The sequence below is a fragment of the Pundamilia nyererei genome, unplaced genomic scaffold (assembly GCF_000239375.1).
Source record: "Pundamilia nyererei isolate P.nyererei 1_Seehausen unplaced genomic scaffold, PunNye1.0 scaffold00042, whole genome shotgun sequence".
Taxonomy (NCBI): Eukaryota; Metazoa; Chordata; class Actinopteri; order Cichliformes; family Cichlidae; genus Pundamilia; species Pundamilia nyererei.
In genome coordinates this window covers 2,132,376-2,154,752 of record NW_005187443.1, presented here as the reverse complement: position 1 = coordinate 2,154,752, position 22,377 = coordinate 2,132,376, and the positions used below count along the sequence as shown (strand labels likewise).

Here is a 22,377-nt window from a genome sequence, read left to right as displayed (position 1 = left end):
CACTTTTTAGTCAGGTGCAGGGTTGTGTTTGATCATTGCTCAGTCTGTCCTCTAACTTGCAGCTCACACACAGAGACAAGGGATTGCTTGCTGATGTGATCGGAGTTGACAGAAAAAATAGTATTTATGGATTATTATTGTTTGTAGTATTTTTAATCTCGGCCAATAAAGCTCAACAAAACAACCTGGGCCCGTAGCTTTGACAGCAGCATGCTGTTAACTTTTAGTTTCCAGTGTCTGAGTTTTAATGTGGTGAGTGAAAACAAGTGCACTTCACGCTCCTTTGTGAGCGCTACACTTGTTTCACTTTGGCCGGAGCAGCTGAGGTATGTGACGAAACTGCCTCAGCTGACCAGGCTGACCGCGGCCAAGAGAAAGGCTGACTTAGAAGTAAAGCTGCTAATCTTCCACTTAGCTAGTTAGGGTGGCCTGTCATGTAGTAAGACAGAGAGAAGGTGGTTAGGTAGGGTTAACTTTAGATGAGGGTAGTACTGTGATTGGGTAACTGGATGAAGAATTGATGACGGGTGAAGAATGCAAACAGGCAATGCTTGATTTGATGGGAGGGATGGCTGTGGGTGCTAGGTTGAAGGGAACAAGTGGACTAAGGGTGAATGAGGGTTGGCTCAGGCATAGATGGTTTATGGATGGAGGGTAATTCAAGAAGAGGGACTTCATGATGGTTTAAAAGACTAATGATTGTGAGGGCAAGGTTAATGACAACAATACAAATGAACTAGGACAAGACATTCAACATCACATTGCATAAAAGAGATGCACACACGGATGAGGCACAACATTAAAACCACTCGCCCAATATTGTCTCATTTTTTCTCGTGCTGATAAAAAAAGCAGTGTTCGGTCATCGATCTCAGGAATATCCCCTGGTGTCTGGAACTGGGATGTTTGGAGGGCATCCTTGTTTGCTGTGGTGGCATTTTGGGATTGAATTCAGAGGTTTCAGGAGTCGGGTCAGTTCATACCTTAAGTCAGGGATTCCAGACTAGAAATGCTGCTCTAGTCAATGAAAGAAATGTGTCACTGTTTGGGCTTAAACTGTAAGAAATAAATAAAAAATGTTGTTAGCTCGTTGACCAAACTGCCCTGTAATTATAAAACTGAAACAGAAAATTTCATTTTATTTTGGACATATTGTAAAAAAAATAGAAATTTCTGTAGTTTTATAATGGCACTTCTGGCTTCTGCTTTAAAGGATTGTTTTATCCAATTGAAAAATAAGGAAGTGATATGATAAGGTGTGATATGAATGGGAGGACTTCATCAGAAAAAGCTGGAAAACTTATTAAAAATACATTTAAAAACCCAAAAATTTAAGCCCTCCTTCACAATTTGTAAAGTCATCCAGTGGACCAGACTGGACTCTTTGTCGGGCTGATTCTGGTCCCCAGGCCTTATTTTTGACACCTCTGCCTTAAGTGTTCCCTGAGCCATTCCTGTCCAATTAGTATGGTTGGAGTGTGCTGTTGGTTCAGCAGCCTGAAATGACATGATGAAGGTTATCCACTTCACCTATCAATCAGTATACATTACATCACATTAATAAAATTGCATTACATTGTATAATATCACATGATACATCACTATGGCACTGATTACATTATATATAAGATCAAATAACATCCTGACATTGTAGGCCCAAGTTTAAATCAGATCATATATGATCACATTTAATTATGACTCAGTGAGATCACGTGTGAGAACCAATATATAACACAGATAGAAAGCAGGACCTCGCTGACATATGCAATATGAAAATAAAAGAGCAGCTTCCAGTCAGCGATGGCTGTTTCACAAACTGTATCCTGGTTACAGATGCTTCATGTCACCTGAGGCCTAACCTGGCACCACAGGAAGCCATTTTTTTCCATTATGTCTTCCTGTAGAGCAGCCCAAACCTTGCTCATATATTAAGCTGATATGAAGAGATTACTAATGAGTGACAGAGACCTAACAAGCAAATTAAAAAAAACAACAATAAAAAACAGTTTTAGCACACAAAACCTGTGATGAATTCTGTGCGTCCTAAATCAGATCCTTGTCTTTGAAATGTTTATTTATTGAATCGTTCTCTCGTCCGAACATTTCAAGACATCCAGGAGGGTATTAATGGGCCACGCTGTTGTGATTCAACCAATGACGAGAACGGCGGGGAAACACTACACAGAGAGCGCCACTGGCAGCATGAATAAAAGGCAGGCAATGCGCGCAGGAGGGGAGGTCCGAGGCCCCGGGTAGGCTACGGGAAAAGGAGGTAGAGGCGGAGTCTGTCTGTGAGCGTATATGCATCTGTGCGCTTCCTCGCTCACCCCTCCTCTTTTTTTTCTTTTTTAAACCACCCCACCCCCACCTCTGCTGCCCCCTCCCCCCTTCACCCCCCTTCCCCTCTCCCCGACCCCTCCTCCTCCTCCCCTCCTCCCATCGTGCTTGCCCGCCCCTGAGTCTGGAGCAGCAGCAGCAGCAGCAGCAGTGGAGCTTCACTGCCTCTCCTCGCCTCACAGTGCGGGAATATACCAGCGGAGAGCAGAATGGATACGGAAGGGAGCCAGAGCAGCCTGTCCTCCGGCACGGACAACTCCCCCCACGACCCCTGGTAACAGCCCGAGTCCGTGCGCCCGTGTTTCGCTCGCCTCTCGGCCCGGTTTGAGTTCACCTTGGACTTAAGTTGAGTTCAGTGCGGGGAGCGAAGCCGCGCCGAGACAAAAGACAAGCACGCTGTGTGTGTATGTGTGTGTGTCTCTCTCTCTATGTGTGGGATGGATAGACTCAGCGGAGGAGACGCAGACGCACCGCTTGCTTTCCGCCTGTTATTTCTCTCTCCCTCCCCTCCTCTTGTTTGTTTATTTTTCTCGCTTTTCCACCAGAAGGCCACATTGTAACTTCTCTTCCATCATCTGGAAAATCCTCTCCTTTTTTTCCTCCTCCTCCTCCTCTAGGGGATTATAACGGCCCGACTGGCCGATTGGTGACTTCGCAACATGGCCGATGCTTTCTTCTTACTTTATTGATGCTATATTACGCACAGATCCTCCAGATCCCCCCCTTCACTCCACGAATGTGCATGTGTTGTGCTTAAAAGACGCTTTGAGAAAAAAATCTGTGACTTACAGCTTCTGTTTCTCTCATTCAGCAAAATGTTCATCGGGGGTCTGAGTTGGCAGACAACACAAGGTGAGCTGTCCCGCACGCTACTTTAATAAGTCTGGATGAAAGCCTCCTGTTTACTCCTTTTAAAATATAACGTTTGCTCTAATAATAGCTGTGGCGATAACCTGCGAGGCTTCTTGAAGTTTTAAGGAGAAACGCGGTGAACAGTTCAAATCAAAGCCTCCTATTCATTAAGGATCAAGCTCTAGGTTTAGAGTCGGGAGACGCAGGAGATTAATCGTGCGCACACGACGACTTGTCTGCCTTCCTTTCCTGTGCACTCGTTACACTCTTAATAACCCGAGGAGGGCATTCAGAGTAGAAAAAAGGAAAAAAACACTAAAGTGATCGATTAATCAGCGTTAAAGCTGGAAGTTGGGCTCGTCATCATGGGCCACGATAGTGTTGTTGTTTTCCTTATTGGTAGCACTCCGCTCAATTCATTCATTTATTCGAAGAGCCGTGAGCGCAGGCTGACGCACGGGCACAGTTTAGTCTTGTTGCGACGGCCCGTGTTATTATCTCCACTGCTGCTGCTTCTGCTGCTGCTGTGTCAAAACAGCGAGCGTCACCAAGTGTGTAGCTTTGTTTGTGGTCCGCAGGGCCTAATGGGGCTGGTTGTGCTGAATGGCCAAAGAGAGCCCGGTGTATAAACCTCGGCAGGACACACGCACACAAACACAACGTGGTCCGCCCGACCCCCATTGTCTCGCTTCAGCCACTGCACAGCACACCAGGGCCCTGTTTAGAGAGAAATCCTTCTCTCATTCCCTTCCCCTTTAACGGTGTCTCCCCGGTGTCTTTGCAGAGGGCTTGAAGGAGTACTTCTGCAAATTCGGCGAGGTGAAGGAGTGCATGGTGATGCGGGATCCCGTTACCAAGCGGTCGAGGTAAGAAGGAGGCGTGTGCGCTCCGGCGTCCTATCACCGGATGCCTCATGCTCTTCCATGCTTTTCCATGAGAGCTGTCGTGAGTTTGCATTCTGATTTTGTCACTTGCGTGTGCTTTCTCCCCCCCGCGTTTTACAGAGGGTTCGGCTTTGTAACATACACAGAACAAGCCGGTGTGGAAAAGGTTTTGGCACAAAACAGACACGAGCTGGATTCTAAAACGGTGAGTTTTTAAACTTTTGAAGTGGATGGTACAACTTGGGCAACTTTTCTTTCTTTGGGAGTGTGTAGCCTGTTTCTTCCCCCCCACCCCTTCTCTCTCTCTCTGGGTGCATTTTACCTCCAACCCTATGGCTTGTAAAGTTGAGGAGTGCATTTTGGAGCCCACACCCCTCCTCCTCCTCTCCTCTTCTGCTCATTTCCCCCTCCAAATCCTGGTTCAGGGCGCCAACATGAAAGCGTTCTTTCTTGGTCTTCATTGCCATGGTTACCTGGGGACCTGAATGGGGTAGGAGCCCCTTTGCAAAAACCCTCACAGGTTTTTATGCACAGTAGAGAGTTCACAAGTTTTTCCCCTTCTTCTTTTTTTCATAGGAAATAGCAAGTGATACGTTTTTTTTAGTGGCAGCTCTCAGAGTTTTTTGGGGGTGGCAAGAAGTGTGGGAGTGGATTCCAAAACTGATGGCAGGGAGAAGGAAGACTGTGGGGTCAGAGCAGCTGAATTTAAATAGTGATGTAACTCCGAGATTTGTGAGTGTGTGTCTCTGTGATTTCCCCCTCCTACACTGCTTAAACATGAACAAACAAATGTGGGCAAATTTTACAAACCACTCACCAAACCAGAGGACAGGCAGCACCCTTGTGTTCAGGTAATTCATATTTTTGCGAGAGACAGTGACTTGGGCACGAGTGCGAATCTTTTTGGTTTGTTTTGGTGAGAACCCGAGGCCCACATTTGAATATCTATTAAAGTGTGAATGCCTCTGTCTTGGTAATGCAGATTGGTTGTAGGATTGGGGACTGGGTGTGTCTTTGCCAGCTTGTTGTCTTTCCTAACCACACACACAATAGGATCATTTGAGAGTGAAAATCGGTGGCACAGAAAGTCAGCAGGGCCCAGGGGCAGAGGAAAGGTAGAGTTGGTTAGTTTGTTGGAGCAGGCCTGTTGCTGGGGGTGACGCCAGCCTCAGGAGACGGTGCTGTAACTGCACAGCCCAGTGGGATTTATGTCTCCATAACAACTTCTCAGCTATTTTGCATTGACTTAAGATTTGGTTGATTGGGTGGCACAAAGATAGTGTCAAGTTTTGTTGGGCATTTATAAGTACGCAAGATTATGATATCATGTTTGTTTTTTTAAGTGAGACTCTTCATAATTTAGAAAGTTTAAAGATGCAGTTTTGTGAAATAATCAGACCTTCAAGCACCACCGCTGGAGGTCCTGATATTTATTACAAAATGAGCGCTGCTGCTGGTAATCTCTCCATATTTTTTTTTTTATTATTCCTTTTTCACCTTCCTTGGAAGTAGGTTCTAAGAAGCTGCAAAATATTACTCAGTGAGTCATGTTACCTCTTAAAACTAGGTGCTGCCAGAGCCTTTGAGAGCCAGACCCTCTGTATTTGTGTGTGTGTGGGATGTGAACGCTGGTTTTGGACGCCTCTGGTAGCTCAGCTTGGCAGGCCACTGGTGGGGTTAGGCGTTGCCCTATTATAAACCAAAATACGGCATAAGGCTAAACAATAATAATGTTAATGACTCAAATGCAAGGCTGGGTTGCTCAGGTTGTTGTGGCAGCAGTCTGCGGGGGGAAGCGTGCCATGGTACCATTTATCCAACAAGGCGTTTTAAATGGGGGGTATGGTTGCCATTTTGTTGTTCCGTTTTGGAAATTTGAGCCCAGAATTTATTTGTTGCAAATCTCATATTTGCCAAATTGGGATGTATTTTCTTTTTTCTTGCCTTGCTTGTAGCTTAATTCTCGAAACGCTACACAAAACATATTTGAGAGAACGTTTTTGCATCACACCTGGAGTCTCCCTCTCCACAGTATTGTTTGATCAGCCTGAGACGTGAAAGAGGCATTCCTCACAGGCACGAGGAAGAATATTTGATGCTGTGATGTGTATGCCTTGTTATGCTGAGCTTTGGTTTGCGAGAAAATATGTGAAAGGCATGAAGCGGGGACGGGCGATGTGAAAAGGAGAAAATGCACGGGGTGAGAAGTCAGGTGCAAACTAACCGGTGCAAGGTCCACGCTGCTTGGTTAGAAGCGGTATTAAACATTTACAGTCCTGTTACATCGTGCTAGCTGCCCTCGGAAAATGAAAGTCACAGGTTAAAATATGAAGTGAACTCTTGTAATTGTTCAGTTATAATGCAATAAGGCTGTCTGTTGTGTTCAGTGAGAGGGTCTGTCGAGGTTGTTGTTTTTGTTCGAGGTTAGATTTCCTGTCGGGGGCAGAGTGTGGCCTCGGGGCATTGGTGTGCTGCTGTATTTCCCTGGCCGGAGAAGAAGGGCACAACTGGTATTTGTTTTCTTGGAGAAAATGCTTCACTGGAACCGGTTACGGGAAGAAGTAAAAGACGAGGCCAGATATTCTCTGAAAAGAGACCACTTCTCGCTCCCTCTGTGCGGTGATTTCAGATTTTTAAAAAACTGTGGTGAATTATGGTTTTTGGTGATTAGTGTGATTATTTGGCATTTGCTATTTCTTCACAGGGAACTCTGTCTCTCAAAACGACCCCCTAAAAAGCCCAGTGTAGTGCTGAATACAGGTTACTGAAAACATTTTTAATAGAAGGCACAGACAGATAAGAAACACACTGATTATTTTTATTTTATGTGATTTGTTTTTAGCGCAAGTAAGCTGGAATGTCCTTTTCAAGGTGTTTTATATAGTAGGTGGAAATTGCTGCTTTTGGCGCGACTTGTCTGCGAGGCTAAAGAAGTCGTCAGCATTGTGCTAATATAGCCGCTTTCATCTGTAGCCCATGACATATGTTAGCAGCAGCCACTGTGGGCCACAGGCCCCATAGTCTGCAGTTGCTAGTGGTCTAACACCTGGTTAGTGGAGAGTTTAAATGCCAGGATGGGCTGCTCGCTCCTGATTGGAAGATTAGCTGTTAATGCTGACGTGCACGAAACAAGGAGAAGGGGGATGGAGAAGGTGAAGAATAGGAGAGAAGGGAAGGCACTGTGCTGTAATTAGTATGGATCTGTAAAGCAACTAATCGGATTGAATGAAACAAACTGGATTGGGCTCCTGAGGTCCGTGCACGACATCAGATCCGGGATAAAGCTTGGAGCAGCTCTGAAGGTGGAGCGAGAGAGCTCTCTTGTCATGTTAAATGTACACAAACCCCCACCCCCCACCCCACCCCAACAGTAAACACAACCGAGCACAGCAGCCACACGGGTTAGGCGCTCACATAGAGGGTTACAAGCGGTAGGGACGGGGTTAGGTTGGAGGACCTCATTAGTGAGCTTCGTTAACTAATTACTGTGCCATTCTTCAGCTGTGCAGATTGACCCGGCTGGCCTGAGCCCAAACCAAGTCTCCCTCTTACACTGTGTGCATGTATTGACATGTCAGCCCCTTTCGTGTCCTTGGGTGTTTATAGCTTTTTGTTAAGCTCATATTGATTATTTTGTCATAATGACGGTAGCCCGTGGTGTCTTTTTATCAACGTGGTTGCCCTTTTCTTGCGAGAATGTCTTGGAAACTCGGCCAGTGTATCAGAGCTTGAATGTCTGTGTGTATATGCTTGTGTTTTCACCTATGAACTTTGCACGTATGTCACTTTGTATCCTCGTGTTAGCGTTTCCACTCTCGCTGCATTGTTTGGGTGCTTGTGAATGTGTGTGTGTAAGTGTATATGTATGTGTGCCTGTGGGGGTAGCACGGGAGCCCCAGTTCCTCTACGGGCCCATCTGTTTTGTACTCTTTGTCCTGTTAATTAATGAAATCAGAGGGGCTGCCTGCTGGGACTGCACCACCACACTGGACAGGCCCGCTTTCTCTTGGGCTGACTCTGTTTTCCAAATGAATGCCTTCTCTTTCTCTCTGTGCTCTCTCACCTTTACACGTACGCATCTACTGGTTTGGCATTTTTTTTAAATTTTTTTTCAAAATTTATTCATGCTTTGATTTTTGTTTTCCAGTTTGTAACACTGGTGGACACGCCGCGCCCTGCGAGGTGACTATTGGTCGTAGATTAGAGTAGTCTTAAAAGCTAAAACCACTAAAATCATACTGCAGGCTCTGCTGTCACTACGCTGCTTAGAATGAGCGGAGGTTGGATGTCATGAAGCAGGATGTTAGACCAGTTCATGAACACTCAGTTATAACTCTTGTCTGTCAAGTCTGGGAAAAGCACCTTTTTTTTTTCTTTCTAGAAAGGTTTTCACATTTTTCTTGAGTAGTTACGCTTTCACCAGTATGATTGGGAACGCTACGTGGCCGAGCTTCTTTTTAAATGTCAAGCCACCGAAGAGCTATTTCTGAGTGTTGCAAACAGTGACCTGGCTAAGTCATTTCACTTTTTGCTTTGTGGCCTATCTGTCTTCCTTGAGGCTAATCCGCCACTCTGATAGATGCTTTAGTTTTCATTTTTATTATTGCCTCCCTCTGAGTACTGCCAGATGTAGAAATTACATGTTAGATATATTCTGTTACTTCACTGAAGTGGAACGATTTTTTTTAACAGCATGGCATGACAGTAGCTGTAGTAGCACTGCTACAGATATTACATTAGGCCTAACGTAGCCTAGCTGGTAACCTTCAGTATTTTGAAGAGCTTCTGATAATTTACTAGCTGTAACAATACTGTTAATTTGTAAAAATGTGAAGTATGATGGGTAATCTGATCCTAAAATTTAGTGTGATCACATATCTTGATTTCTTAGGTATTTAATTAGCCCATAAAAAATCATAATTTGTGTCCCGTCTTCCACCCCTCACACCCAATTGGTCGCGTCAGATAATTGCCCCTTCTAGAGCCTGGTTCTGCTGGAGGCTTCTTCCTGTTAAAGGGGAGTTTTTCCTTCCCACTGTCAACAAGTGCTTGCTCATAGGTGCGAGGGTCCTCTTGGCGATTTCTCTCTATTATTTTACATCATAAAGTAATTTGAGATGACTATAATAGTGATTTGGTGCTATGTAAATACAGTTGAATTGAATTGAGTCATGCAAACATACTGATTTCACACTTCTTAAAAGAAAGGCGGTTTCCGAGAAAACGTAACTAATCAACATGCTGCTGGATGAATTAAAAAAAAGACTTGGACATTAGTGCTTGTTTACAACTAGCTTATAGAAACTGATGTTTTTTTCTTCGTGTGTTTACAATGGTGATAACAATGGACAATGTGGCTCGTGTTAGATGTCTGACCGCTGTCATTCTCAGCTCATGCTCTGCCACATGATCGCCTCAAGGCAGCTCCTGCCCTCTTGTCGCGTTAAAACAGTACAAGGCAGGTGGGCTGAACAGAAAGCCTGAGGCAGTGACCTCTCAGCACTTCAGTGCCAAGAGGAACAACGGACATTTTGCCCACGTACGCCAACCGGTGATGTCATTAGGATGTTACAGACGCTTGGAGTTGTTTAATTGTGATAATTATATTGCGCTGTAATATAAATGAGTTTCTTTCCAGTAGTACAGTTGTACTATAACTCTATTGTTTTTAGTAAACAGTGAAACTAGTGTGTAGAAATTGATGCATCTGAGTTTGCAGTATTTGGGCTGGAATGATGTGAAGAAAAGCTTTGATATTAACTCTAAGTTTATACATATCTTCTCTCATTAAATACATTTCAAACATAGACTCCACAAAAACGATGTTTAATTATTTTAAAAACATTTTTATTGAACAAGGTCAAATGCTGCCATGCTGGGTGTGAATGCGCGGTGTGAGTAAAATGAATTCTCTTACTCATGTTCATCGTGCTTGATCACGGCAGTGACCCGATGTTCAGTTTATAAGTCAGTATTATTTGTGACACATTTAAATAAAAATGGCTAAAAAAGCTGAATCATGTAGCGGGCAAACGCACACACATCTGTAACACTGTAATGTCACATTTGGTCCACACTGACACAGAAATGCTGTGTTGTCATTGTTTGTGAGCGCGCTCGGTTGTAGCGGATAGTCGCCGGTGGCTTCGTGCGTCCTTGTCACCTTAGTCTTTGTGCGCTGACCAGCTGGAGGTGACATGGCTCTTCTCATCTTTGTGTCCCACTTTAAGGTGTAAAGTCCCTCTGCAATCCCTTCCAAGGACGCTGCAGCTGCATCTTAGTTACACAGCGCTGTGCTCTCGAAGCGGCGGCAAATGTGAAGCACTTAAAGGTCCTCGAAGGATATATGTGTCAGTAGATTTGTCATCAGAAGCAGGGAATTATCACAGGGGCGAGATGAAAGGATTGTTTGAATATTGAACGAACACCCTCCTTTGTGTCGTGAGTATTGTTCGCATTAGAACTAATTATTTTAAGCTATTTCACAGGGCACTTTTTACTGCCAATATCAATTCAATACCTCTGATAGCGGCTGTGGGAGACACGAGGGGTTTCGCTTCACACATCCAATTATTAGAACAAAGATGAAACTCTAAGACCATAATACACTACAAGGTCCTGTGACCTAAAAATCATCTCACTCGTCGGTTTGAGTGAGAATAACACGAGATTCCGCACAAATTTAAAATGCCAGGCCGAGCTTTGCATATTTAGCATTATTAAAGGCCAGCTCATTCAAAGCTCATTTACTTCTAATTTTATCTGTAACCTTGACCAATGCTGAGACATTCCAGTGGGGAGGAATATGGATACAGTCAAATCGAGCTAATCCAAAATGGAGCTTGTCAGGATTTGTGAGATTTAGAAAAAAAAAAATCTATGTGTGATATATTCAGAATCTTAGATGCTCATTTTGGATTCAAGACTGCCCCGCTCTGTGTAGTTTGTGGCGAAGATGCATTTAGTTGTGTCTCAACACACAATTCAGAGAAAGTACATATTCCTGTCTCACTGTGTATTTTGTTCCCTATGCGTGTTTGTTTAGCTGCCGTGTTTGGATTTTCGGGGGCTTGCATAAACAAGGGTCTACTATACATATTCGCGGATTAGCATACGATCTATTTCTGGACCTGTAGTCCAGACTTAGAGGCTCTGTGTTGTAACAAATTCTAGTTAGTTAACAGGGTGATAATTCATTGACGTGCGCAGCGGTTTTTTGAACAGGAACTTTTGAGCAACAAAACCAGAGCAGGTAGAGATTCGGTATCATTGCTGGGAAAAAAAAATCAAATGTCAGATATATTTTAATATCGCTTTCCTATATATATATATTATGTGCATTTCCAGTCCCCCAACCATTCAATGACACGTTTGAGGCTGGATAACTTGTGTTTATGGTTGCCAGCGATCCAAACTTGCTTATGCCGTGTCTGTTATTAGTATGATGGTACTTCCTTTGTAGCCTTACTGCTCCCAAATCCTTAATAAGTCTGTTATTGGAACAGAGTGTGAATTAGACATCTCTGTGGTCTAATTGACCCCAAACATAATAGTACGGAGCAGAACATGTAGTAACGTGTAGAAGGTGTGCAGCTTGTAAATGTCTTTTTGGCAAATGTAGTTGATTATATCCTGATGACCAGTCGTAGATTATTTATGCATTTGCTGCCTGCTTCTGTTACAACAGAAAGAGTACAGCATTGATATCTATATATATATTTTTTATAAACAAATCAAATGTATTGATTTATCACTTAAAAAACGACAACAAAAACTCATCATGACTCATCTTTTCCCTACAGATCGACCCAAAGGTGGCGTTTCCCCGCCGGGCTCAGCCCAAGGTGAGTGCACCCTGAAGGAGTTAACAGCAAGGAGGAGTGGAGATGATGTCATGTGTCACCCCTAATAAGGGAGCCCTGGTTGGCTGGGATTAGAGTCAGGCACATGATCTAATTGGAGCTACAATCCACTTGCCCAGCCTGACACCATGACCCTGTGTACACAGGCTCCTGCACTGCCGCCTGTATACGTGCACACACGCACACACATGCATTTTCTGGCTCACACCTAAATGGATGCTTGCGCCGATTATTCACCTGCACACATGCTGCTCGCATGCACACGCCTCAGAGGCCTTAAATTGACATCAATTAGTCTGAATTCCAAGAAGAGCTTTAAGCAACCTTTGAGATTAGACAAACGCCAACCAACACAAAGTGTCTTTATCGCAGGGAGCTAGCACAGACCTAATGTTATTAGTGATAAAAGATACCTTCTTCTTCTTTTCCTTCTGCGCTGTTAGCTGGTGACCAGGACAAAGAAGATCTTTGTCGGAGGACTGTCAGTCAATACCACCATCGAAGATGTGAAGCAATATTTTGACCAGTTTGGAAAGGTAAAAAAAATGCACAAACCTACTAAATACTTGCAACCATCATGCTTAAGCCTTCACTCTGAAAAGCTGTCTTTCAGCTGGACTGCTGCTGCTCAACCTTGGTCTGACCTTGACTTACCCTTCATAGATAATACCCATCATATTAGATATATGAGCATTTTAGTGGTTTTTAAGTGGCAGTTGATAGATAGATATGTTGCAAAGCTATATTGTATCAATAAAGGGACAATAAATATCAATTTTTTAATAAATCATTATCATCTCACCTGATAATAGGGGGCGACCTTTTTGCAAGCAGTTGCACTCTGACTGGGACTGACTGGAATCACTCTCAGAGAGGTTTTTAGACATTTGCAGATAATTTCTATTTAATTTATAAATATAGACAGATTGCGTCGACTCAACTGGCTGCCGGCTGTTTGTATTCTGCAGAACAGGATGGCTGCTGAGCACAAATGTAATGGTTAAGTGTGTGCAGGCAGCAGACGATATGTGATTTTTTTTAAAAATTTATCACAGTTTATTGCTGTTTTATCAGAAACAGATTGTATATAACTGCAACATTATGACTTATGGCAACATTTGTGGCAGGTTTAAGTGACGGTGTTGGTGTGCTTGACATTAATAACTGAAGTGAGATAACTTTATCTTATTGGATAAAACAGATATTGGCTGTCTTGAGGACATAATTTGTAGTTGAAAAAAGGGTGATAAATCACAATATATGTTACTACAAAAGCTTAATATCTTATCGTGAGTGAGATATTGTGATAGTATTGTATCGTGTGGGTGTGTGGTGTTTACATCCTCTACTTTTAACCCAGATTTCTTAAGGTGGATGCTAATATTTTGTCAGCATTTGGCTGCTTGCAGCTCCTCTCTTAGTTTTAAGGAAGAATTAGCTTTCCGATTAGCCTAACAATTCCGTTCCATTAGCCAACACTTTAAACTTTTTACAATTTATGAGCGTTAAGGTGTTTCATCTACTTTTAGTTCACAATTTAATAAAGTACAGAAACATTTCAATCAGTTATTTTTGAAGTGAATCATTTTTCAGTGGTTTTCAAGCTTACTGTTAGCTTCTAACAAGTTTTCACACCATAAGTGGGGAATTGTTGTGTTCAGGTGTTACAGTACTTTGATCAAATTACTTGATAAAAATTGTATCAAATTACTTCAGCTTGCCCGCAATCTGTCCGTGTACCTTCTGGTAGCTGCATAAGCACACCCTGGGGTACCTCTGGTTGGGCTTGGCTGCTCTAATAGACTGCATGCCTTTGATAGATTATATTCATCTACTGACTCTGTCCAGCTAAAAGTTTTTTTTTAACTTTCCTTTCAAACTTTTTTTTTTTCCACAGAGAAAAAAAAACTTTTATGGCTTTTGTTTTAAGCATGTCCGTTTTTCGGTTCAAGTCGAGACACCTTAAAAAGAGAAAGCAGACCTATTTTAGGAGAAAAAGTGAAACGAAGGCACGCAGTGAAAGTGAAAGAAACAAATGCTGCGCTGTTATACATCCTTTTAACCTTAGCTAGCTTCTTCAGAAGTCCTCAGAGTGGGTTTCTCTAAAGAGTGCAAATATCAAAGAGGGGAAACAAAGAAAATGCTGTGTGGTCATCGGTGGTTCTGCTCCGTCAGCTTTAGCATGACTTAGTTTGTTAGTTTATCTCTGTTGTTGGCTGTTTTTGCTCTTTTCTGATCACATATTAGCATTTCTGGCTTCTGCATTTGGCCTGCTTAGCTCTTTTGAAAGAAATTTGGTGAAAGGCAAACACATGCTGTGGAGACAGATGAGTGGCCGGGGGTAGAGGGAGGTTAAAAAAAAAAAAGCAGGAGGGGAAGAGGGAGAGGGAGATGGCAGGGGACTGAAAGGGAAGAAGAAACCCCCCGTGGAGAGAGAGTGGGAGGGGAACTCAGAAAAAGGTTGAAGGGCAGAGGGAAGGAGGAATGCTGAGATAGTAGTGAGGGGCAAAAGTGATTATTAAAGGGGGGAAAAAAGGACCAATCTGATGAGAAATAAGTGTGTTAAATTATCCATAAAGCGTGGCATGTTGGGTTAGTTTTTAGCAAACTACTGTGTGCGCGAATGGAGATCAGCCTTTTCAGTATTAACTAATCAAATGCAACAGCTGCTCCTGTAACAGCCCCCCCACCTTACCCAAAATCAGTACTTCAGACACCCTCCCATCTCACACACAAAAACACACCCTGCTCTAGTCGCTCTCAGCTTGTTGCCGTGGTGACCTGCCTTCGCCCATTGTCCCGCTATAATCCAGTGCTTTTTTTGTGCGTTTCCTTTTAAAAAAAAAATGTGCGAGAAGTGTGTATTTGCATGAATGGAAAGACGGGCGTGCTCGTGAAAGTGTGACAGTGGCATCGTCGTGGATGCGAGCTTGCATGCATTTGTGCCCATGCAGACGGAGAGCGAGGCTCACAGCCGGCGATCCAGTTGTCACAAACATTAAGTGTGCGCCTCTGCCGCCGTTGGTGAGCAGGACAGTCTGAAAATGAGCATTGCTTCAGGATGTGGGCCTAATGGGTTGGAAGAAATTAACAGCACGAAGCTCCTTCTGCCTCGTGTCTGCCTGTGTTTTCTCTCAGTTGGCCTCTGACTCATGCTTGAGGTATTACTGTATTTCAGGTACTGGTTCAAATTTAAAGAACGCCGTTTAATTCCGGCCCGCGTGCTCACGGAAGACCTGGATTTGCGAGCGTGTGACCCGTGGCACCGATTCAGGTGGCTGTTGTGACATGTGACACGTTTCTCCTCGGTGCACTCGCTTAAAATGGCTGTTTGCAGTCTGTGTGCCGAATCATTTCTCCCCGGTGATTACAGACACTCATATCTAAGACAACACTCCCTCCGCAGGATGAGGGAATATTTGGACTGTTTGGACACGTGAGACCAAAGCTGTATCGTGGATAGCGGCGATCCCACAGTGCATTCCTGCTGAGCGGGAGGTATTTCTTGTTTATTATCTGAGCCTGGTTACAAGGTGCAGGTTTGGTTGGAGCAGGACTCAGTGTCCTGTTTATTTTCATACTGTGGTACCGCCTTGCAAGGAAAACACAGAATGCACTCTGCATTTTATGCAAGTCTTTGATATGTGCCGAAGTTGTTGTTGTTGTTTTTTAGCAAGCCTCTAAGAACACCTAGATAAACTTCACTACTTGGACTAGGGTGGCTGCTCGGTTGTTGACGCGTCAGGTGTTCTGGGCCAACCTGAGGAGTCAGAGGCTTTTGTTTACATGTGATTTCCTAGTTGAAAAAAATCTGAGGGCCTCTTGCTAAATGTTCCCAGGCCAATGAGACTGCAGCAGCCATGTTTCGATTAGAAGTCTGAAATGAGGGTCTTGTAATTTCCCTCAAGCTCATGTGGCTCTTTTTTCTTTTTTTTTTGGCCAAAGCTGAATATAAGATCTGTCCACACACAGAAGTGTGTTTAACATTTCAGGCATTAGCATTTCAGGCATTTTGGGCGTACAATCAGTTAGGTTTAATCCAAAGGAAATCTCTGTTTTCATGCCTGTTTACCCTGCCTCTCTGTATCCTACACGAAAAGCCCGATGATTTCAAATCTTCATTTTTAAGTAAACCCAGAGAGTAGGTTAGCAAGCAAACGAAGGAGCGGATAGGATGAAAAAAGCAGCATGGACAGGGCAGACGGGAAAAGTTGGGACTCCACTCACCCATGTGAGCTGGCGATTAGAAGGCTTGACTGAACACTTTGTCTGCTGGCCTGTTTAGAGAGAGATGGCCGGAGAGAGCGAGCGAGAATGAAACGAGGGAGGGAGATGTGAGGAGACGGCGGGGAAAAAAATGTGAATGCCACCTTTCATAATCTGGCAGAAAAGTGTAATGGACTTGTCAGCAAACACTTGTTCTTCAGTACAATAGCGGTACGCTTCACTAAAAAGCGGTTATTTTTAATGCCGCTCTCGGGAAGCAGCTCGAGATCTCGGCTGACCCTCGTTCTCTGTACATCTGAGAATGTCAGAACTATGAGAATATGACCTTAAGTTTACTTCGGCTCTGCATGCATGCTGAGTAGTTAGCGATAGAGCTGCTGCTAAGTCAATCTCAGAACTCACAGCTATCCAATCAGATTGTCTTACAGCACCCTGGGCAGTGGACATCGTGAGATCTTCTCCTTATTGGTTTTGGCAAAGGCGAGGGGGGCTGGTGTGTGGCCACAGTCTGCAGATCTTTCTGTTCTCATGGAGGACAATTAGCAGAACCATGTTTGCACTACTATACTGCTTATTATCTGTAATATTTTTCTGTTTCCAATACTTAAAATCTCCTCTGGCTGGCAGGGTTTGCTAATCTCTTCCAGAATAGATGTTGCTAATGCTAACAGGAGGACTAGCTGTGAGTGTAACTCTACTCTTATGATAACATGTTGGCCTGCAGCTGTCTACTTGCTGTCCTCTTCCCTGGCTCTCTGCTGTGTCATTGAGTCTGGATGACCGGAAGGCTGGAAGACATGAGGGGGAGAGGAAAGGAGAGGGGAAGGGAGGAGGAGGAGGGGGTTGCAGGATAAAAACTGAATGAAGGACAGCAAGACGAGCACAGGGGGGAGCTCTGTGTGTGTTTGCGTGTGTGTGTCCCATGCTATATGTTAACAAGGATGAGAGTGAGGAGGGCTGTAGACGCAACCTTGATCCTCTTTGCATATATCATTTTTCACTTTCGTTGGTGCAAACACTTGCACAGGCTTGATCTCAATCAGACGAGAAGGCGTGCATGTGTGTTTTTCATCTGAGATACGTTTTAGAAATCAAATGACCTGCCTACCCAGAGGCCTCAGGCACTCAGGTTACACTGGTTTGGGTTTCAGCACGCGCTGCCTAATGAAAATAGCCATGTGGTAGGGCTTTGGCATATGATATCATCGTCCCCGATAATATGGTTATTTTTGCTGATATAAAAACATCATATCGCGATATCATACATGCTACAGCAACGCCATATTGTCCCCAGTGCAAGCAGCAAGGAGACAGGCCCAGGCATGTCTGACAGCAAGAGTGGTAGCTAGAAAAGCAGCTGCTGCAGCACCCTCCAAGCAAAGCACGGTACTTTGAAAAAATGTGAGAAAATTAGACCCACTAAAGGTGGAAATAACAAACATGGCAAAAACACACCCTTGAGTACAAAGCAGGCTATGAAGCAGGAGATACTAGCAGCCCGTGATGTGGGACCCAACAGTAAACAAATGACTCAACCGAGCATGCTAGAGCACTCTCCATATGACAGGAAGAGCGAACGGCGGATGGAAATTACTGATGCGGTTACACGGTGTTAGAGCAGGGCTTTAAGCAGCTGATTAGAAAGCTCGACCCTGAGAAACAACAGGTAGAAAACACTTTCATCTTTATTGTGTGACAATACTGTGCAGGCTGCTGACAAGTTGCGAGGTTAAGTTACTGTAGTTACTGTTAAACTAAAGCACGACGCAGTTATTTTATAGTTTTACTTAAATGTCCCAGGGAAAGCACAACCTGGGCTAGTTTTGTGCTCACGTTTGAATTTCTGCTGTGTCACTGTATATACTGCTGTGTCACTCACTACCATTGCACTGTAATGCTCCTGCAGCTGCTGCTGGCACCTTGTTTCAATAGATTCACACTTGTAATTAGGAAGTGTATCATCAGTGACAGCAGCTCATTGGAAAAGAAGGTTGGTAAATGCTCTTCATTTACTTACACTTACAAATGCTGCCGCCTGCAAGCTGCGAGCGACGTTCAGTCTTCTTTTTAAATATATTGTTGTTTTCTTGAAATAATCATGATATAATGTTGAAGCTGTCCATGCAGTCACGCTCATGTGTCTCTGTTGTTTTGCTGCTAAACACTGAAAATGTGAAAGTTTTTACTTCCACCTTGATCCCAGGCCTTGGCTTCTCCGTGTGTCTCCTTATGCCGTCAGAAGCTGCTAACTTTCCTGCCAGTGAAGGACGAAGCAGGGAGGGAGGGAATGGGATAAAAAAAAAGGGGGGGGGGAGGAGGTGGAATATGAATAGGGCAGTGGAGTGAGTGCAAAAAGGAAAGTGGAGGGAGAAGTAGAATAAAAGGAGAGCGTGTTGACAAAAACCTCAGCTCACTTCGTTCTCTACTCTATAATCCAGAATGCTCACTGGCAGGCTTCCTACCTGCCATCAAGACTTTTAACTTTTTTCAATCTTCTTATTGCTGTTATTCATCACAGCATTATTTATCAGCCCTTCTTCTTTTCTCTCCAGCCATTGAAATGAGCTGGAGTGGGTGTATGTGCTTGTGGGGGGGGGTGAATTCTTCTAATTGAAATTCTTTGCATGGTCTCCATGGGAATGGTAAACTTTGCAGAGAGGGAAAGAAAGACAGCGAGGGTGAACAAACGAAAGCAAAAGAAGGGCGAGAGCGGGACAGAGTTTGTAAGAACTTGGGTGAAGGACGGAGGCAGAGCGAAGAATGGGGAACATTCAGCGCCTCTTTTTTACCGCTGATATATTGCATTTCATTTCATTTTTTTACACGGCGCCCTCTTTCCCCCTGTTTTCCCCGTCGCTCTCTTCCCCTCTCACCCTTCCATTCTTTTTTTCTTCTCTCCTTTGTCACCTGTCACCCCGCCCAAGTCTCTGCCCTCCACCCTCTCCATCTGTTTTCTCCTCTTACTCCGATGCTAAAGAGGGACAATGGCACCCCATGCTGTGTAATGATGTGCACGCGCGCGCGTGTTAAGATGTCCGAGCTCATCTATTCTGTGCTTTGTTCTCACAGGTCGATGATGCCATGCTCATGTTTGACAAAACAACCAACAGACATAGAGGTGCGTACCCAGAGTTATACTCAAATGTGCACCCGCCCGCATTATGTTGATACGCTTAAGTGGGACCACGATGGAGTCATTAGCTCTGGTGATCTAGCTAAAAAAAAATTCAAACAAACAAATTTTTCTTAACGTTGTCTTTCCCCCGCTCTCGCCTACTTCTGTTTATACAAAGTCAGGATCTAAGTTAAGACAAGTGGGGAAGGGGGGGAGAAAGAAAGGAGCAGGGTGGAGTTAGCCACGCCCTATCCCCCCTCTCCTCCATGATGCTAACACCTTAATTAACAAGCAAGACCTGTGAGGTTGGCCTCAGCTCTTTGGGTTGCACGTTACAAAAGGGAGACATTAAAGTGATCACATGTTTTCTGATGGCTGTGCTCGTTCTTCCATCTCATTATAACCACTCACATCCAGAGCCCGTGTAAAGGTGGAAAATTCAACATGCTTTCAAATGTTGCTCAAATGTTACAAGGGTTTCTTTAAGAGTTTTTTTCTCTCGCTCTTTTCCAGGTTTTGGTTTTGTTACCTTTGAGAATGAAGATGTGGTTGAGAAAGTGTGTGAGATCCACTTCCATGAGATCAACAACAAAATGGTACGGACGTGAGCTGTAAAAAATATTTAGAGCGTGGTTTACTCGGTGGTGTAGGGATTTGTTCCCAGTGTCCCAACTGCCAGACCGAATCATGTGGCGTAACTGTTGAGTGTCTTTATTTCAGTAGTTTTTTTTTTACTAACTCCCTGTTTTCTTTGCTTCAGGTGGAGTGCAAGAAAGCCCAGCCCAAGGAGGTGATGACGCCGACAGGCTCAGCCAGAGGCCGTTCCAGGGTGATGCCCTACGGGATGGACGCTTTTATGCTGGGCATTGGCATGTTAGGTAAAGTATTAAACAAACAGCAAATGCAGTATCTGAAAAAATCACTGTTAATCAAGTGCTAGCACTGATTGACACCATTTTTCTTTACGAAGACAGAAATAACAGATTATGCAAGTATGTGTGTGTAGCTTAGTTTTAGATTGTACTTATTCTAAAAATACTCAAAAAAAGTAACAGTAGAATAAACTCAGACATCTAGAATGTGGAAAAACACCGAAACGAGACATATTTCTGTATGTGTTGCTGATCAGAAATAACAGAAAAGGAACCAAATCACAACATTGACTCAAATTTCAGTAGTGCCTTGAAAATGTCTTCTGTGCATTAATTTAGCTGGGAATAGCTCAGCAATTTGAACGCATTTCTTAGGTTTCCTCATTCACACTGAAGGAGCTGCTTTAAAAATTAAGAAATGTCATATTGTAGGTGCACCCTCCGTTCAGAAATATTTAGGCTACGTAAGCTAAACGCCTGCTTTCAATGATGTTATTCTCTGTGATGTATCGAATGTTTAGAGGTCACGGACTGAAGGGCTCCACACGCTGGAGTAATAATACAGTATGAAGAGATCCTCATTGAGAAATCAAAACCGAGAGCTACATCAGCTGTAGTTTGTGGTTGTTTGATGCCCTCTACTGGCAAATTTCAGATCGTAATACATAATCTCAGTAAGGGCCTGTAAATGTCAGTGACTCATACTACTAGGTCTGGCTCATGTGTAATTCATCTCTAATGACCCCATTTCCCGCAGACGTTAAGCTAATGTGTACGCCTGGATCACCAAGTGTCCGGAGCTTCGCCTTAAATTTCAAAATATTCCGAGGTTGATTAAAATGAACCCCGGATGAGGGAAAGCAAAATCAAATAAATGACCTTAAATCACTCAGTAGTTAATAATAGCCATCTTTACTGTAACTCCTTCGTAGCTGCACTCTGTTGTACAAGAGCAGAGGAAATTAGCTTATAGGAGATCGCTTAGCTAACTGCCACTGCAGCAGGTGAATGTATGACTGCACTCTTGAGGTGGTTCCAAAAATAAACCTGGATAGATCAGATGGCTAGATCTGCCTGTGTGTACTCATCGTGATTTCTGCTCACACACCAAGCAGCCTCTCCTAAAACTCATTTTCTGAGTTCGCCATCATGCTCCTTTATACAGTCAATTAATCCTCTCTCTCTTTCTCTCTCCAACAGGCTACCCGGGTTTTCAGACTGCTACCTACACCAGCCGCAGTTACTCTGGTATCGCGCCCGGATACACCTACCAGTTCCCAGGTACGTCTGCATAAGCCACACAGCTCACTGACTCTCTTTAGGCCTGCAGACAGGGACAGAGTAAAGGCTAAAGGCTACAGGCTGCGGCATGCTGACAGTTTTTAACAGTGCGAGGCGAAACATGTATGAACAGCAACGGCCACGTGGCTAGAGGTTCATGTGCGCGCTCAGATTCGCGTGTCATGCCGCCTTCATTTCAGCTGCAGCAAGTGTGATTTTAAAGTGCTCTTGTCTGTAACTTAAACCCTCTGCACTTTCTGAAACATTGTCTTCTGTTTCGAATGTTAGTTACTGATGTTTTTTGCCTTTCATTTGTGATATTAGACCTTCTTCCTCTTATATTCTTCTTTGTTTATTTGATCTGCTTATGTAAGCCCCATTCAATTGGCCGTATCGCCCCTCCTTTTCCTTTGCTCCCACCTTCCTGCCTGTCCTTACAGTAGGTTTTCTTTTTTTGTTTTGTTCTCTTTTGTTTTTACTTTCTGTGCTCGTGCATCTGTGTTGACATTGTCTCTGTGTGCGTGTGTGCCTTTGTAGTATGGCTGGTGGATGGCGACTATTTACAAAGACATTTTTCTCTCTCTGGATCTTCTCTGTTTCTAGAATTCCATTTAGAGAGGACCCCCCTCCTGACATCATCCCACCCTCCTGAGCTGGCAGGTGAGTGTTGCCACAACCCCTCTGAGAACCTAAAAAGAAAACCCGAAGCTCTTTAGCAGCAGAAACCCAAGTTAAACCACGAAGACCATCTTTACTAAATGCAGCAACCCTGAATCACTGGGATACTTCTTCAAAAACAAAAGCAGCATAACCCAAAAAACAAACCTGTTTACTTTTACTTTTAAAATCAGATTTAGATTTAATTTTTGATTTAAGAAATAGTCTGCCTATGTACACGTGAGGCAATCCAGCAGCAGGTAGAAATAGGGTTCAAAGGTAATGCAAAC

The 22,377-nt window shown here is 43.8% G+C and overlaps 1 protein-coding gene across 1 annotated transcript in view; it reads left to right on the top strand.

Moving 5' to 3' along the window:
- The first annotated feature begins 2,446 nt into the window (after nucleotides 1-2,446).
- The window catches only part of LOC102208776 (RNA-binding protein Musashi homolog 1-like), a 22,176-nt gene continuing 2,245 nt past the window's right edge, over nucleotides 2,447-22,377 (top strand). Inside the window, exons 1-11 of the mRNA XM_005731290.2 lie at nucleotides 2,447-2,611; nucleotides 3,149-3,189; nucleotides 3,974-4,055; nucleotides 4,194-4,278; nucleotides 11,876-11,917; nucleotides 12,379-12,471; nucleotides 19,232-19,280; nucleotides 19,791-19,873; nucleotides 20,038-20,155; nucleotides 21,350-21,430; nucleotides 22,034-22,090. Of these exons, the coding sequence (XP_005731347.1) occupies nucleotides 2,547-2,611; nucleotides 3,149-3,189; nucleotides 3,974-4,055; nucleotides 4,194-4,278; nucleotides 11,876-11,917; nucleotides 12,379-12,471; nucleotides 19,232-19,280; nucleotides 19,791-19,873; nucleotides 20,038-20,155; nucleotides 21,350-21,430; nucleotides 22,034-22,090 (796 nt within the window). The 5' untranslated portion in view covers nucleotides 2,447-2,546. The remainder of the gene's footprint in view (nucleotides 2,612-3,148; nucleotides 3,190-3,973; nucleotides 4,056-4,193; nucleotides 4,279-11,875; nucleotides 11,918-12,378; nucleotides 12,472-19,231; nucleotides 19,281-19,790; nucleotides 19,874-20,037; nucleotides 20,156-21,349; nucleotides 21,431-22,033; nucleotides 22,091-22,377) is intronic.